A 15,873-nucleotide genomic window follows, 5' to 3' on the forward strand; every position below is an offset into this window, starting at 1 on the left:
CTCACAGCTTTTAAAGTTAGTCCTGAGATCGTATGGGCTCCTGTATCCCAGTTGGAACCAGTGGCTGGGTGCCAAACAGGGTGGGTGCCACCGCCTGCCCTCAAGACAGTGAGCGGAGTTAGGGCTGCTACTGTGCTTGTATGGCCTTTTCAGGTTTTTTTGTTTGTTTGTTTGTTTTGAGACAGAGTCTTGTTCTGTTGCCCAGATCAAGTGGAGTGCTGTGGTATGATCTTAGCTCACTGCAATCTCCACCTCCCGAGCTTGTGATTTTTGTGCCTCAGCCTCCCAAGTAGCTGGGACTGCAGTTGTGCACCACTATGCCCGGCCGGTATTTCTTTTTAGTGGAGACAGGGTTTTGCCTTAGTGGCCATGCTGGTCTTGAATTCCTGGCCTCAAGTGATCCACCCTGCCTCAGCATCCCAAAGTGCTGGGATTACAGGCCTGAGCCACTGTGCTGGGCCGTTTGCAGGCATTTAAATTTAATCCTGGTGAAGTAAATATTATCACTATGTATCTTCTGCACATGAAGAACCTGAAGCTCAAAAAGACATCTAGAATGTGGGAGGGCTGGGGTTTGAGGCCAAGACGTCTGGCTGGAGAGGCCACACACTTGCCCTGCCTTTAAGAACATGGTGTTAGGGTCGGTCACTGTGGCTCATGCTTGTAATCACAGCATGTTGGGAGGCCGAGGCAGGCAGATCATGAAGTCAAGAGATAGCCTGGCCAACATGGTGAAACCTCATCTGTACTAAATACAAAAATTAGCTGGGCATGGTGGCACGTGCTTGTAGTCCCAGCCACACGGGAGGCTGAGGCAGGAGAATCGCTTGAACCCGAGAGGTGGAGGTTGCGGTGAGCTGAGATCGTGCCACTGCACTCCAGCCTGGGTAACAAAGTGAGACTCTGTCTCAGGAAAAAAAAGAAACAACACAGTGTTTGCTCTGCAGGTTTGCTGGCTGCCCCTTTCTTTTCAGTACACTGGAGATAGTAGCTTGTGCTGTTGACCTCTTCTTTGATCCTTTTTTTTTTTTTCTTTCTTCTCTTGGCCTCAGGCTCCTGTTCTGGATGTCAGATATACATCTGCCTCCTGAGGAACTCTGGTGGCTTTGAACAATTGGTGTGGACTACTGTGTTATCCGGGATATCAGGTATTACGAGACATCACCTAGCCATCTGCATCACATCTCTCTGGACAAGCAGCTGTTACCAAAAAAGGCATACCCTTCCAGTCCTGTGCTCCATCTGCCTTAATTCTTTGCTGGTTCCTCCATGTTGGCGCCACTTCCCAGAGAGCTCCACTGCATCTCTCGCACTCTGCCTACGTGCTGGGGAATCTCATGGCCTGCACATCTCTTGTGACTCTGGGAACCGCCGCCCCCGCCGGATCCCCTGAGCCTCATCAATGGCAGCTCTTCCCAGTCAGCAGCTTCAGAGCAGGCGGTCTCCTCAGAAGGCCCAACTCTGTTCCTGCATGGCCTGCAATTTCTACTTTGTGCATAGAGTAATTTTCAGAGTAACCGCGACCCTGTTGGCGTTCTAGAAAGTTTCTCTTGTTCTTTTCTGAGACAACCACCTAAGTGATAATCTGCTTTTTTGGAAATCCCAATATATTGCCGTACTGCACCATAACCTTTATCATGCCAAGCATCCTGATGCAGCTCACATTTTCCTAAACATGGGGTATGGTTACAGTTTATAAACTGAGCTGGTGTAAATCTCCTCCTTCTCCCTTCCCGAGTGTTACAGAGCTCATTCACTGCAGCTGTCCTTGGACACTAGCTTAAAGGGAACGTGGACCTCAATGCTTTCTGCCTTCAACTTTTCAGCATTGTGACCCCAGGGTGGGTGCCACCCCATCTTTTCCTGACCCCCACCCCCCACCTCCAAGAGGTTTGGCCCACATCACTGTACCTGGTGCTTGTACATTTGGAATTGGTGCCTTCTCCTTTTGGCAACCGTGGTATCAGCCCTTTTTCTGTTTTAGTGTCTTATTTCTTCTTCAAGTTATTTGCTAGCCAAAGATGACGTCACCGAGATGAGGAGACAGGGGAGCTTGCTGCAGATTCTGACAGCGCAGATTGTAAATGTCAGTGTCAGGATATTAGAATAGCTGCGGTGGTTTCTGAAAGCTGCAGGCTGTTCCTCGTTGTCTTGGTTTGCCTGGCCTTTTATGTGGCACTCCGTATGCCAGTGTGTGTCCTTCGTGTGCTGATGTGATGACACAAACACCATCCACTCTCTCTTACTAGCAGAGTGCAGGACGGAGAAGTGGTCGATGTCCTGGTCCAGGGAGCCCGAGGTGAAAGAAATCACCTGCAAAGTGGGCTGTAATGCCTTTTGGCTGCACTGGGGACAAGTACAGTTTTCTCATAAACATGTCGAGACTTCCAGAATCACTTTTGTTATCTTACCGGACCACAGGCCTGCTGAGGGCTGAGGAGCAGACTGGGAGACTGCACTCTGACACGCCCTGTCCCACCCCAGCCGTTCAGACTGCACTAAATACGTTGGAGTTGCTTTTGCTGTTGTTTGCATCATTTAAGTATTTTTTTCTGCTCTCAATACCAAAAAAAACGCAGATGCTTTAAGGCATAAACAGAATTCTTAAGAATTTAAAATATGCAATTAAAATTTGATATGTTTTGACTCCCAAGCACCTTGTTTTTGTTGTCGTTGTTGAAGTCAGCTGATTTTCTCTTTAGAAAGAGGGTCAGCTAGAAACCTAGGTATTTTGGAATTGTTCATTGTATTTCAGTATAGTCTGGAGAAAGGGAAGTACAACGGGACTTGCCCGCCCTTTGTCATCTCGTTCCCGTACCAGGTGTGTGTTGGTCACATAAGCACCTGGGACGCAGCAGAGGAGTCCCAGTTGTCGCTGCTACCTGGAGACAGGGTTGGCAAAATAACACTAGTGATGAGGGAAGGCCTTTTTTTTTTTTTTTTTTTTTTTTTTTAAAACCATAAGCCCGCTGTGCACACCGAGGGCGGCGGGAGAAGCATGGGAAGGAGTCAGCCTAAGTTTGCACATTGCGTAAAGGGGACACTAAGGTATGAGCTGAAGCTTTAGGTTCTCCTTGCTTCCCTCAAGACTTCCTTCCTGTAACAGAAGCAGCAGGCAATTGCTGCAGTGCGTTTCTTGACCTGCCAGTAGGTCTTTATCTCCTGTAAGAAAAAATAGCCTGATCCCTTCTGGCAGCATTGGGAAGCTTGATGCTAATTCTTACATAGCGTGGCAAGCCGGCCACCAGTGCCAGGCCTTGATCTGTATTCTGCACTATCCCCTTTCTTGGTTCCTGGCACTGAATGGTCCCCCAGCCCTGAAGAATCACTTGAGATCATCACAGCAGCTGAACTGGGCTTTCTCCCCAAGGGGCAGGGGCACGTGGTTTTCATTTGACGGGGAAAAGAGGTAGCTGTCCTTGACTGCCTTTGTTGTGGTTTCCTGCGTAAGATAGCACTGTGTTTTCAACTTTTTTTCATTACATTGTCTTTGCAATGATGTAAATGTAAGAAATCACTTAGCTTTAAAAAGCGAAGTGGTTTGTTGTTATTTATGTGAAGACTTTTTAACATATCAAGAAATAGGTGCGTTGGCAGGTAGGGTTTGGGATGTGACAACTGCATCAGATGGACTTAAGCTTTGTCTTCTTCAAAGTTACCAATGTGAATGTCATAATTATATTTTTGTGGGAAATTTTCTCATAAGTTATTGTGCAAAATATAGTATCATTGATGCAAATAATAGTTTTAACTTTTAGTTTAGAAGCCCTAAAAGATATAAATTGTATTACACATGCATTAAAAGTTTGTTTTATTTAATTTTATGGAGATGTGTAAAGTGTTAGGTGAACTTTTTTTCACTTATCCATTTAAACACCTTGTTACTTGAATATTGTGTTGACTGGTCTGCAACAGTGATCCATTCTGTAATATAGCTCTTTTAACTGGGAAGGAACCATGCCCCAGTTGTGCTGATTACGTTCGTGGTGGCTCACAGGTGGGTGCTGGTGTTGGCAGGAGCCGGAGGTTAGTGTAACGCAATGCTGCGTTATCTTGTGCACAGAATTTGTGGAAACGCCGCTTCCTCAAAACGGTTTTTGATCATTTTTTACCTATAAGATCTTTTGATGCTCACAAACCTCTATTCAACACACAAAGCAAAAACGGAAAGGTAGTTGGGTTGTAAAAGCTTACCGTGGTGGGCTGATTCAGCAGTGGTTTTCTGTTCATAGAGAGTTTCCTCAAATACCACACACCACTATTAACTGTGCTCATTGTCACTTTAAATTTCAGACATACCCTATTCTTGTCATTCTAAATATCAGACGTACTATTGGTATAATTGCACACCAAAAATAAGCCAAACAGTGCATTACGCTAACTGGATCCCTGCTTTTATGTGAGCGAAGGAAAGATGGAGCCAACTCCAACAAGGGCCTCTTTTTCTCTCTTGTCTAGTCTGTTTCTATACCGAATGACCCAGGATTCAAGCTTTTAATATCAAGTGAACCTTTGCCTCAGATGGACTCCAGGTAGTTTAGGTCATCTCCATGTAGCGGTCCTGTGCGATGCTGTTTCGCCACTCCCTGAATCTCTGCAGCTTCTTACCCGTAGTAAAGCACAATTGCAGTGACGTCGCATTCGGAAGGAGGAAGGTCAGCAGAGGCTATGCATGTTGTGTGATGATGAGTGTTTACAGCCACCTTCTCCTGAAACGAAAATTTATACTGGGGTGGATAGGATTCCATTATGTACACTTGCCGACTTTGCTAAGTGCTTTTTAGACTGCTTAAAAAATTTTCAAGATTTTAAAAGATGTATAAGGTTAAGTTTGCAAATATAATGGAAATGCTGTATATCTTTTGAAGTGATAAAATCCACGTTGGAATTTTAAAGAAAATATGTTGTAATAATGCTGTTGTAAGTAATATTTTAATGTCTCTTTGCCTGTTTTCTATTTCAGCACATTTGTGGTGAATGTTCATAGCATTATAACTGCTTAGCCATTGAATGATAACATTTGTTAGTGGAAATTGGAAAATTTATTTGTGAAATTCTGCAGAATTCATTTTTCTATTTCCAATATTTGCTGAGATTAAATAAACATTTTCAAGCTATTGATGTAATAAAATATGAAACCAAAGCATTTTCTGCACCCCCACTCTCCGTCAAAGCAGTACCCTGCCCTGTACCAAAGGGGGTTCTTTCTTTCCTTCTGAGTGAGCCTTGGGGTTTCCGAATGTATAATTTCCTCCAAGTCAGACCCTTCGGAAACACAGCCAGGGGTGCCTTTTGTTTCTAGCCTTTTGCTCTACCTAAACCTACGTCCTTTTTTGTATATAATTTTACAGTTGGAATCAAATTGAAGCGCACAAATTCATGGTTTGTGATAGTTGTGGGCTCAGTGCAAGCGTTCAGTAAGAGGCGATTTTCCCCCGTGGTGGGCTTTCTTTTTTCAGCCTTACCGGGCTTTTGACCTGATTCCTGGAGGCGGGATGGTAGCAGTGCAGAGACGAGATCGCTGCCTCTGTGGTCTCTGCTCAGCCGAGAGTGGATGCCGGCAGTTTCCTGAGTAGCAGCAGGAGCTGGTGGTGGCTGTGGTCTCGCGGTCTTCCCTTTTTCAGCTGGGAGGTAGGGTTTGCTTAGATTACTACTGCAGATTTAGGCTAGAAGTCCAGTGTGCTATCCATTGTGCCACGGAGTCTGCTCACTAGATAACTACTGCTATAGAAACCCAACTTCTCGGTCCAGGCAGATGGGGCCCCTGTGTGTGACTGCACAGTGTAGGAGGGTTGTAGAAGAGTGGCCAGGTCCAGCCTTCCCCAGGTTGGTAGTCTAGTGAGGGGGCACTGCACATACCCTACCACAGCGAGTGGTGCCGCAGCTGCAGGAGGGTCTGGGAGGGAGGTCGAAGCTGCCTTGTGTCTTTAGAGAGTGCCTGTCCTGGAGCTGAGCCTCTGGAAAGGGGTGAGGGTGGCACCTGGGGGTGGAGGTCAAAAGTGCTGAGACCTCCGCTGTGATTTGTGAAGGTGGCTTGTGGTCTAGAACAAGAGGAAATGAGTTCCAAGGACAGTGGTGGGGATGGTTGAGGCTGAGGTAGCCCCTTGCCAGGATGCCACTGGACATCTGCTAGGATGGGCACTGATGAGGGAGCCATTTGGGCAATGCCTGAGACCGGGAAGAGGGGAGCTGTGGAGGTGTTGAGGGAAAGGCCTTCTCAAAGACTGGCCCAACCTGAGCGCGTGCAAGAGCACAGGATAGGAAGGGATAGCAGGCAGACTCTGCGTCCCGAATGAGGGACGCATGGAGTTCCTGGCTCCAGGCCCCCGTTCCTCAGACTGATGGGGAAAGACACCCATTTACAGGTGTAGATGAGGTCGCCTCCGTGCCTCACTTCCCCTTCATCTTGGCTCTCCCCACAACCCCAGCTTCAGATAGGTGTGACTGCAGTACTCTGAGGTGGGTGGCCTAGGGGAGCTCCGAACAGCAGCCTGGAAGTAGCAGGGAGTTCTATCCCCAGGGGCAGCTCTGGGTTAAGGCGGCCACAGGCAGCAGTTCCAAGGCCATTTCTCAGGGCCTCCATCCGCGGCCCTCTGAGGAGACCAGCTCAGAAATGGTCTGGGACTGACTCCTTCCCTGCCTCACATTTTCTGGCCCCCTACTTCTGTTGCCTGGGATCAGTTTCAAAATCAAACCATTTACCTACAAAGCCTCATCTCAGGCTCTGCTTTTTGGTAGAATCTAGGCCAAGACAGCACTGAGGTGAGAATCACAAGGCTCAGAGAGGCCTAGTGAGGTCCCTGCCAGGCCTATGCCAGCCTTGCTGCTTGTGGAAAGGAGTGATCTTGAGGGCATTCAGTGCCGACGCTGCTGGAAAGGCAGCTCGCCACACACAGCGTCCTTCCCACGCTCCAAGCACCCTGCGAGGCTCTGATTCTTCGAGCTGACAGTAAAGTGAGGCTCTGCGTAAATTGCTTGCCTTCTCAACAGATCAGAGGCCGTGCCTGGGGCATCATTTGGGCCCACACTAGCTCATGGATGACCCTGACTTACTCTTTTTTTGGGGTTTTTGTCTTTGGGGTGTTTTGTTTTGCTTTGTTTTGAGATGGAGTCTTACTCTGTTGCCCAGGCTGGAATGCAGTGGTGGAATCTCCGCTTTGCAATCTTCACTCTGCAATCTCCGCCTTCCAGGAAGCAGTTCTCCTGCCTCAGCCTCCTGAATAGCTGGGATTACAGGCACCCACCACCATGCCCAGCTGATTTTCATATTTTTAGTAGCAATGGGGTTCTCCCATGTTGGCCAGGATGATCTTGAACTCCTGACCTCAGGTGATCCACCTGCCTCAGCCTCCCAAAGTGCTGGGATTACAGATGTGAGCCACTGAACCTGGCCAATTCTATTCTGGACTGAATGGAACTCACCCCTTGAGAGAGCTTCCCAAGTACACTTACCTCTTGTCTCAGAAGCAGGAGCACAGTTATAGGCCTTGGCACACCGGCTGGCCCGTCCGCTCTGCCAACTCGCCCCACCTTCACCATTTTCCCGCTGCCTGGGTGCTCTATTAGTACCTGCACACTCCACAATGCTCACACCTAAAGCCCTGTCCCCAGAGCTCAGCTGCCCTTGGACCACTGCACCCGCATGTCCATCAGTGCATCCAGATTACACATCCAAGATGAAGACCTTTCCCCTGCTCCTGTTTCTGCATCCTCTTTGGTGTATCTAACTGCCATGTATCTGGTCACCAAGCTAGAAGCACTTTGATCCATCACTACTGACAGGGACAGCACAAGCCCTCCCTACCACCTGGGGGGTGCCGTGGCCTCCTAACTAATCCACCCCTTATCCCCACCATTCCTCTTGCCTTTTCTGTCCCGCTCCCCACCTAACCAGGGACCAACCTCTCCTGTGAAAAGCAGAAAGCATTGCATCTGTCTCCCAGAAAATGCACAGCTCTTCATTCACCCTAAGTCCCCATAACCTCCCGACTTCAGGCGCGCTGCCAGGTGCCTTTCTTCTTCAGCCCAGTCCTGCATCCCGTCCATCTCTGGTCCTGATGAACCCCTGCCTTCCCCCACCTCCTGCAGGGGGACTGATGCTCAGGGCTTCTACAACTTAAGCCTCCTTCTGCACTAGCCTCTTTGTACTGACTGGAATGAAGTGATACTCAGTTCTTATTTTTAACGTAGGTAACTAATGTCCTGGTATAAAAGGCCTACGTGACGTGTTTCTGTCCCTGCCCTCTAAGCACCCCATTCTCTCCCTAGGCGGCCATTGCTGCCAGTTCCTTGCGTGTTCTCGCTCAAGGGCTGATCACACGTTCACAGGCATGCATTCGTGCACACATGCAAATGACATACTCTACACTAGCTTTGCCGCCTGACACACTGGTAGTCTTCCTAGTCTTCTTGCATTAGCACATAGGTCTAAAGTCACTTTGGCCCGGCCACAGTGACTCACACCTGTAATCCCAGCACTTTGGGAAGATGAGGTGGATGGATCACCTGAGGTCAGGAGTTTGAGACCATCCTGGCCAACATGGTGAAACCCTGTCATTACTAAAAATACAAAAAAAAAAATTGGCATGGTGGCATGCACCTGTAATCCCAGCTACTCAGGAGGCTGAGGCAGGAGAATAACTTGAACCCAGAAGGCGGAGGTTGTAGTTTGCTGAGATTACGCCATTGCACTCCAGCCTAGGCAACAGACTCAGCCTCAAAAAATTAAAAAATAAATAAAGCCACTTCATTATTTTGTATTGACTTCATGGTATTCTATTTATGGCGACAATGATTTATGGAAACCATCGTGAGTTGACAGGCGCTGAAGTATCCTTGGTAACATCAGCAGAATGGAAATCACGTCACTTCACCGACGTGCCTGTGTCGTTGCAGGATAAACAATCTCTAGTTCACTTTCCGCTTGGTACGTACTGCTCACTGGCCTTCCATAGCAGCTGTATCCATTTCTCTTTCTGTCTGCGTGAACAAGGCCGCTTGCTGCCCCGCGCCCTTCCTGACGCTGTGATAATTGCACATGTTGATCTGAAGAGTTCGGTAAGATGTTGTGCTCACTAGACCGAGTTCCTTGAGGTCAGCGCTGTTGTGCTCATCCAGTTCCCCACAGCTGGGAATAATAGCCACATAGATAGGTATTAACTGAATAGAGAGATGAGTGCATCGCAGGGGAAAGATAAGCACCTGATGGCCCTGTGCTTAGGGATCAAAGGCCCCGCTATGGATTATGATTGATGCCCAGGGAATGGGATTCCCAGCTGCCAATTCCTGGGTGTCCAGAGACGAATTAGCTAAGACCTGGGGTTCTCAGGGCCCTTTTCTTGTTTATTGAGCAATCTGCTACTTAGATACTTATTGCCAAAAGACTGGGGGAAGAAAGGTTCAAATCTGAAGACCTGGTGTTGCAGATTCTTATTTGTATTTTATTTACTTTATTTATTTATTTATTTTTGAGACAGAGTCTTGCTCTGTTGCCCAGGCTGGGGTGCAGTGGTTGGATCTTGGCACACTGCAACCCGAACTTCCCAAGTTCAAGTGATTCTCATGCCTCAGCCTCCCAAGTAGTTGGGACTACAGGCATGTGCCGCCACGTCTGGCTAATTGTTCTGGTTTTTATTTTTGTTTTGAGACGGAGTCTCACTTTTTTGCCCAGGCTGGAGTGCAGTGGTGTGATCTTGGGTCACTGCAACCTCCACCTCTGGGTTCAAGGGATTCTCGTTCTTCAGCTTCCCAAGTAGCTGGGACTACAGGTGATCACACCTGGCTAATGTTGTTTTTTTAGTGGGGACAAGGTTTCACCATGTTGCCCAGGCTGGTCTTGAACTCCTGACCTGAAGTGATCTGCCCACCTTGGCCTCCTAAAGTGTTGGGGTTACAGGCGTGAGCCTCTGCGCCTGGCTAGAGATTTTAAATGAGGTTGAATTCCGGATTCTGGGTCCTCCACCTCCCACCATTCCTTGGTGCCTCTTTCTTCCGTCGCCCTCCTCAGTGGAGAGTTGGCTGGCTGATATATGTGAGGAAATTGGCCGAGTTCTGGCCTGGACAAGCTGAACAGACACTGTCCTGCCAAGATGGGGCAGGGAGAGCTCCTCACAACTCCACTAGAAGCAGGAAGGGAAGGGATGGTCCCACCTGCGACGTCATGGGGAAGGGATCCAGGAGTGGGGAGCTGAATAAAGAGAGCAGCTTGCCTGGACAAGGATGTGTGGCAGCACGGAGGAGCTGGCATCTGCAGTCAAGTCAGGGCTGTGTCCTTGTCAACGGAAGGTGTTAGAATTGCGTGCGGTTCTCTGGTGATCTGTGCAGGTGCCTAGTGAGTGCTTGTGGCTGCCTAAAAGACTTGGGCCAGATTCCACTGCAGGCTCCGCAGATTCAGGCAGAGGATGCTCTGAGCGCCTGCAGCACTTCCTGCCCCTAGGACTTCCTCTCCAGGCCATCCCTGTTGGCCATCTTGAGAAAGATTTGGCCAAGGAACGGATGATGGGATGCAGGCTGAGCCTCTGACATATGCTAACAGCTTCAGTTTGCCTTTGAAATTCCTTTCCCTCAAGTCTGGGCAGACTGGGCATTTCTCTTGTCCCAGAGAAGCTGGTGTGCCCTAGCCACCGTTCGCCAGCACTCCGCGTCAAGGAGGTGCCTCCTCAGCCTCCTCAGCCTCCTCCTTGGGATTCATGCCTGATGAATGAATCAATCCCAGTGCTTAAAGGCTTCATGCGCAAGTGCCCGGAGTTTGCATAACAATTCCTTTCAGTGTGGATTGTGGCACTTCATTGAATACATTTAGCACAAGTGCATCTTGTACTGGCAGGGCGCGATAGTAGGCCCAGCTACTCTGGAGTCTCAGGTAGGAGGATTGCTTGAGTCCAGGAAGTAGAGGCTGCAGTGAGCTATGATCATACCACTGCTCTCCAGCCTGAACAACAGAGTGAGACCCTGTCTCAAAAAATAAATACAGAGGCCCCAGGAATCCAAGCATTTGGAAGGCCGAGGGGGACAGATCACTTGAGGCCAGGAGTTAACCAGCCTGGTCAACATGGTAAAACCCAGTCTCTACTAAAAATACAAAATTAGCTGGGCGTGGTGGTAGTTTCCTGTAATCTCAGCTACTGGGGAGGCTGAGGCATGAAAAACACTTGAACCTAAAGGCAGAGGTTGCAGTGAGTGGAAATCTCGCCCCTACACTCTAGCCTGGGTGACATAGTGGGACCTTGTCTCAAAAAACTAAATGAATATATAAATAATTTTAAGTGTGTCATTTGCTATATAGCAAATTATTTGTGGTTTTTAGTAATAATTCCTTGATTTATTGGCAATTATTTTGCCCCTAAGGACCAAACATACATTACATTATTTAATTTTTTTTTTTTTTTTTTTTTTTTTTGGAGACAGAGTCTCGCTCCATCTCCAGGCTGGAGTGCAGTGGCGAGATCTTGGCTCAGTGCAACCTCCAGCTCCCAGGTTCAAGCGATACTCTTGCCTCAGCCTCCCAAGTAGCTGGGACTATAGGCGTGCGTCACCACACCCAGCTAATTTTTGTATTTTTAGTAGAGACAAGGTTCCACCATGTTGGCCAGAATGGTCTCGATCTCTTGACCTTGGGATCCACCCGCCTTGGCCTCCCAAAGTGCTGGGATTACAGGCGTGAGCCACTGTGCCCAGCCGACATTATTTAATTTTTATGACAACCTCACAAGTAGGGGCTGTCATTATCTCTGTTCTATAGAAGAGGAAACCAAGACTTAGAGAAACGTGGCCTGCCCACATCATGCAACTCACAAGTGGCAGAGCTGGGCCGGAAGCACCTGAAACCCTTCCGCACCTTCTGGCCTCTGTCACTCTCGAGGATGCTGACTCAAGTCCTCGCTCCACTATGAAGTCTTTTTGGATCTCGTTTTCGTGTTTAACTCCTCTAGACTTGCCTCCTCACATACAGAGCAAAGATAATGGACTTTTTCATTATTTCTGCCTCCAGAGGTAGCAAGTTGGGTTGTTTTTTGTGGAGACCGGGTCTCCCTCTGTCACCCGTGCTGCAAACTTCGCCTCCCACAAATGATTCTCTTGCGTCTGACTCCCAAGTAGCTGGGATTACAGGCGCCCACCACCACGCCCAGCTAATTTTCTTGTGTTTTTAGTAGAGACGGGGTTTCACCAGGAACTTCTGACCTCAAGTGCCCTGCCCGCCTCAGCCTCCCAAAGTGCTGGGATTACAGGCGTGAGCCACTGCATCTGGCCGATAATGGACATTTTAAAGGCTAGTGAGGTTTAAACAAGCAGTACGTGTGAAGGCTTCAGTCTAGCCCAGTTGCCTGGCATGGAATAGAGGCTGGATAAACTGCCAGTCCACTCGTTCTGAAGACAGGTCTTAGGGCTGTGTTGCACTTCTGTGGGGCAGGGTAGGAGCTGAGCTTTCCACAGCTCACTGGCCTTCAAGGAAACCCCTTGCTTATCTTCTGAAACTCCCATCTCACCCCCGAGACAGTGAGTGAGCTTCAGGTGTCTTTAGCAGCATACTCTTACCCAGAGCTGCACTGGTGTTTTGTTTGTTTCTTTGTTTTTGTTGTTTTTGTTTTTTGAGACAGAGTCTTGCTGTGTTGCCCAGGCTGGAGTGCAGTGGCATGATCTTGGCTCACTGAAACCTCTGCCTCTTGGGTTCAAGCGATTCTCCTGCCTCAGCCTCCCAGGTAGCTGGGACTACAGGTGCGCGCTACCACACCCAGCTAATTTTTGTATTTTTAGTAGAGATGGGGTTTCACCATGTGGGCCAGGATGGTCTTGATCTCTTGACCTTGTGATCCTCTGCCTTGGCCTCCCAAAGTGCTGGGATTACAGGCATGAGCCACCGTGCCTGGCCCATAACTGCGCTGTTAGTGTGTGTGTGTGTGAATTTATAAGTTACGTACAGGCACTGTTCATGACTGGTTTGTTCGACGGTAGTACCACTCACACATTTTCTTCCCGCACCCATGATTCTGGGCCCAGGCCGTTACTACTGTCCTGAAGCTGGGACTGGTCTGTGCTGTCAGGCTCCCACTTCTCAGAGGAGGGAACTGAGGCCAGAGAGTCAAAATGACTTGCCCAAGTTCACTCAGCTCCTACGCGGAGGCGTGGGCTGGGGATCCAGGTGGCTCAGCTTTGAGACAGAACTCCTCCCATCGAGTCTTGCCTCCAGGGCCACTGGTAAGTGGGGGAGGTGGACCCCTTCAGCTGGGCGACCGCCTGTCCTGAGCCTCCCCACAGCCAGCTGCGGCAAGTCCAGGCCCTTGGGTCTTGGATCACAGACCCTGAGGACCACTGCGGGATGTCCCCTTGAGGGGACTCGCTGTGGGTACCCCCGGGGAACACCCCTTACAAATCCACCCAAGCCTGGATTTCCTGTCATCACAGTGCCACAGCAGGCACTTCTGTCCTGCTTCTGGCAGAGCATCTTTCCCGAGGCCGACCCAACCCGGCAGGCCGCCCTCTGCAGCTGTGCCCTGGTCATTACCCCTCCATCTCCTCCACCTTTCCACCCACAGCCCCAGGCTGTCCAAAGTGGACATTCTGATCGATCCCAGTGACCTATTCCTGGAGTGTGAGTCCAGGCTCCTCTGCAGCCCTGGGATGATGACTTGAAGACCTCATGGGTGCCCGCGGAGCACTGGCCCTCAGCGCCTCGAGGCCGGGGTCCGCAGCAGTCCTGCGTGCCGCAGCACGGCCTCCCTCCACGGCAGGGTTCTGCCCTTGCCCAGCCCTGATTGCAAGGGTGGCTACAATGACCCCTTCACCCTGAACACCTTTCTAGGAAAGATTGTTGCAGTCTTGGACCCCAGGAATCATGCCCCTGAGTGTCCGTGCCTTGTGTTGTCCCTTCCCCACTAACTCTAGGCTGGGTCGTGGACTTGTTTTGACCAATGGAAACTTCATAGGCTTGACATGAGCCTGTCTGCTCTAGTTTCTGGAAACTCTGCCACCCTGTGAAGAAGCTCGGGACAGCCTGTGGAGACACGTGGTCAGGCTGACAGCCACCACAAACCACCTACCTGTGTGTGAAGCCATCTGAAGCCAGGGTGCCCTGGCGGAGCACCCAGGAGACCACACGAGTGACCCAGGTAAGACCAGCACAAGAACTGCCCAGCCAAGCCCAGTTCCGGTTGCTCACCTGCAGCAAGTGAGCAAGTGAAATGGCTGGTGTTCTGGAGCCATTTGCCACACAGCAGCAGATAACCGAGATGGTTGGGCAGGAGTGGGACTCGGGGAATTCGGCAAATTTCAGACTGCAGAAAGGGCGGGGCACCTGGGCTTCAGAGTCCTGGGGTGTGTATACCCAGGCCCTCAGCAGCAGCCCACAGGTGCCGTCACCAAGGATGCCAGAGACTGCCTGCTGAGCACACAGGTGGATGTGAGCTCCTATCTCGGAGGCTGGGACACCACCTCCTCTAGCTGTCTGGGGCTGAAGGCACCGGGGTCCCCAGTGCGATCGTTCCCTGCAGAGAACCTGGCAGCTCATTGGAACCTCACCTCTGAGATCCCAAGCCAGGCCCCAGGACCCCTGCACAGAGTGGATTGGACACATTTAGTGACAGTGTGTCTGCTGGGCCTTTCTTGGCAGCCGTCCTCTGCACACCCCTCCAGGCTGCTCAGTCTTGGTCCTGTTGGTTGAATGCCTTGTTCCTTCGTAGATTCAGAATTGAAACGTGTTCCCCACTCCCCACCCCTCATCCCTCCGGCCACATTCTCCTGGCCTTCTTGCTCCAGCCTACACTGGGCTGCAGGATTTCCCAGCTCTGTGGGGCCAAGGCTTGCCTGGTCAGGAAATGGGGGCTTGGACTCTGTCCCTGAATCACTATACTGTGCCCCTCCATGCGCGGTGGTGTTTCTCCATCTGAGCGGGGCTGGTGGGACTGGGGCACGTGCCCTATCCCTTCGGATGCCGCAGTGAGGAGGTGGCCGCTCAGCTGCCTCTCCAACTAAATGGCAGGTAGATTCACAGCTGCCTCCCACAGCAGTTGAACTGGAATGGAATGCAGGGCAGATGGGGCTGGGGGAGGGTCCCTGCAGGCCTGTCCCGGCAAAGTGCCTGGAGCCGCATGCTCTGCACAGCACTTAGGCATTCCTGGGACCCAGTGGGGTGGGGTGGGGATGCCTTGGGGACAGCCAGCCTGAGGCAGGTTCCAACCTCTGCTCTGCAGTGCGAGTCGTTCCCGATGCTGACCCTCTTCTTGGTAAAAGGAGACAGTGCCTTGGAGACATTTGTCAGGAGCATTTCTCGAGCCCTTGCAGTGTAACTTTGGGTGGGTGATGAGCAAGACAGACAAGGTCCCCGCCCTGAAAGACCCTGAATTTCAGTCGGGAGACATGAAAACATCCACGCAGGGAAGGTAGCGGCAGGTTTCCTATGGTGAGATTAGTTGGCTGAACTGTGCCACCATTAAAGCCTGGCGTGCTGGGATAAGCCAGGAGGTAACCCCAGGCCTCAACCCACCCTAGCGCAGAGACTCCTTCCCCGTGTAGAGTCCAGGAAGGCTCTGTCACTATTGGTTTGGCTTCCAGCGATGCCGAGCCCAGCCTCTAGGGGTCGTGATCCATCCATGAGCCAAGTTTTACCACTCAGTGGTGGTCCAAGGCTTTCAACAGTGGGAAGGTAGGCCCTGGGTGTGCCACGCAAAGGCAGAGGTGCCCCATGACCTGCACCTTTCCACCTCCCCATCCCAAAGCCGGACTGTGGTCTCTGAATGCCATTTCCTACTGAAAGGAACCACATTCTTTGGAGAAGTGACTGATATTGGGAGGAAGTATAGAGGGGAACCTGGGAATCTGGTGCCAGAGACCAAAGAAGCACCCAAAATAATGGGGTCATGGCCGAAGGACGTGGGACCC

General features: G+C 50.4%; 1 protein-coding gene and 1 long non-coding RNA gene across 3 annotated transcripts in view; one reads left to right on the forward strand and one right to left on the reverse strand.

Moving 5' to 3' along the window:
* Positions 1 to 5,131, forward strand: part of RCOR1 (REST corepressor 1) — a 136,166-nt gene extending 131,035 nt beyond the window's left edge. For both annotated transcript variants that reach the window (XM_078335796.1, XM_035261573.3), the window contains exon 12: positions 1,053 to 5,131. In XM_078335796.1, coding sequence (XP_078191922.1) covers positions 1,053 to 1,091 — 39 coding nt within the window. In that variant the 3' untranslated portion in view covers positions 1,092 to 5,131. The remainder of the gene's footprint in view (positions 1 to 1,052) is intronic.
* LOC118145041 (uncharacterized) lies at positions 4,648 to 14,984 on the reverse strand. Its single transcript, XR_013521606.1, has 2 exons — positions 14,037 to 14,984; positions 4,648 to 9,127 (listed from the first exon to the last, which is right to left on the reverse strand). It is a non-coding gene; the product is annotated as an uncharacterized LOC118145041 (long non-coding RNA).
* Positions 14,985 to 15,873: the final 889 nt, after the last annotated feature.

Source organism: Callithrix jacchus, chromosome 8, assembly GCF_049354715.1.
Source record: "Callithrix jacchus isolate 240 chromosome 8, calJac240_pri, whole genome shotgun sequence".
Taxonomy (NCBI): Eukaryota; Metazoa; Chordata; class Mammalia; order Primates; family Cebidae; genus Callithrix; species Callithrix jacchus.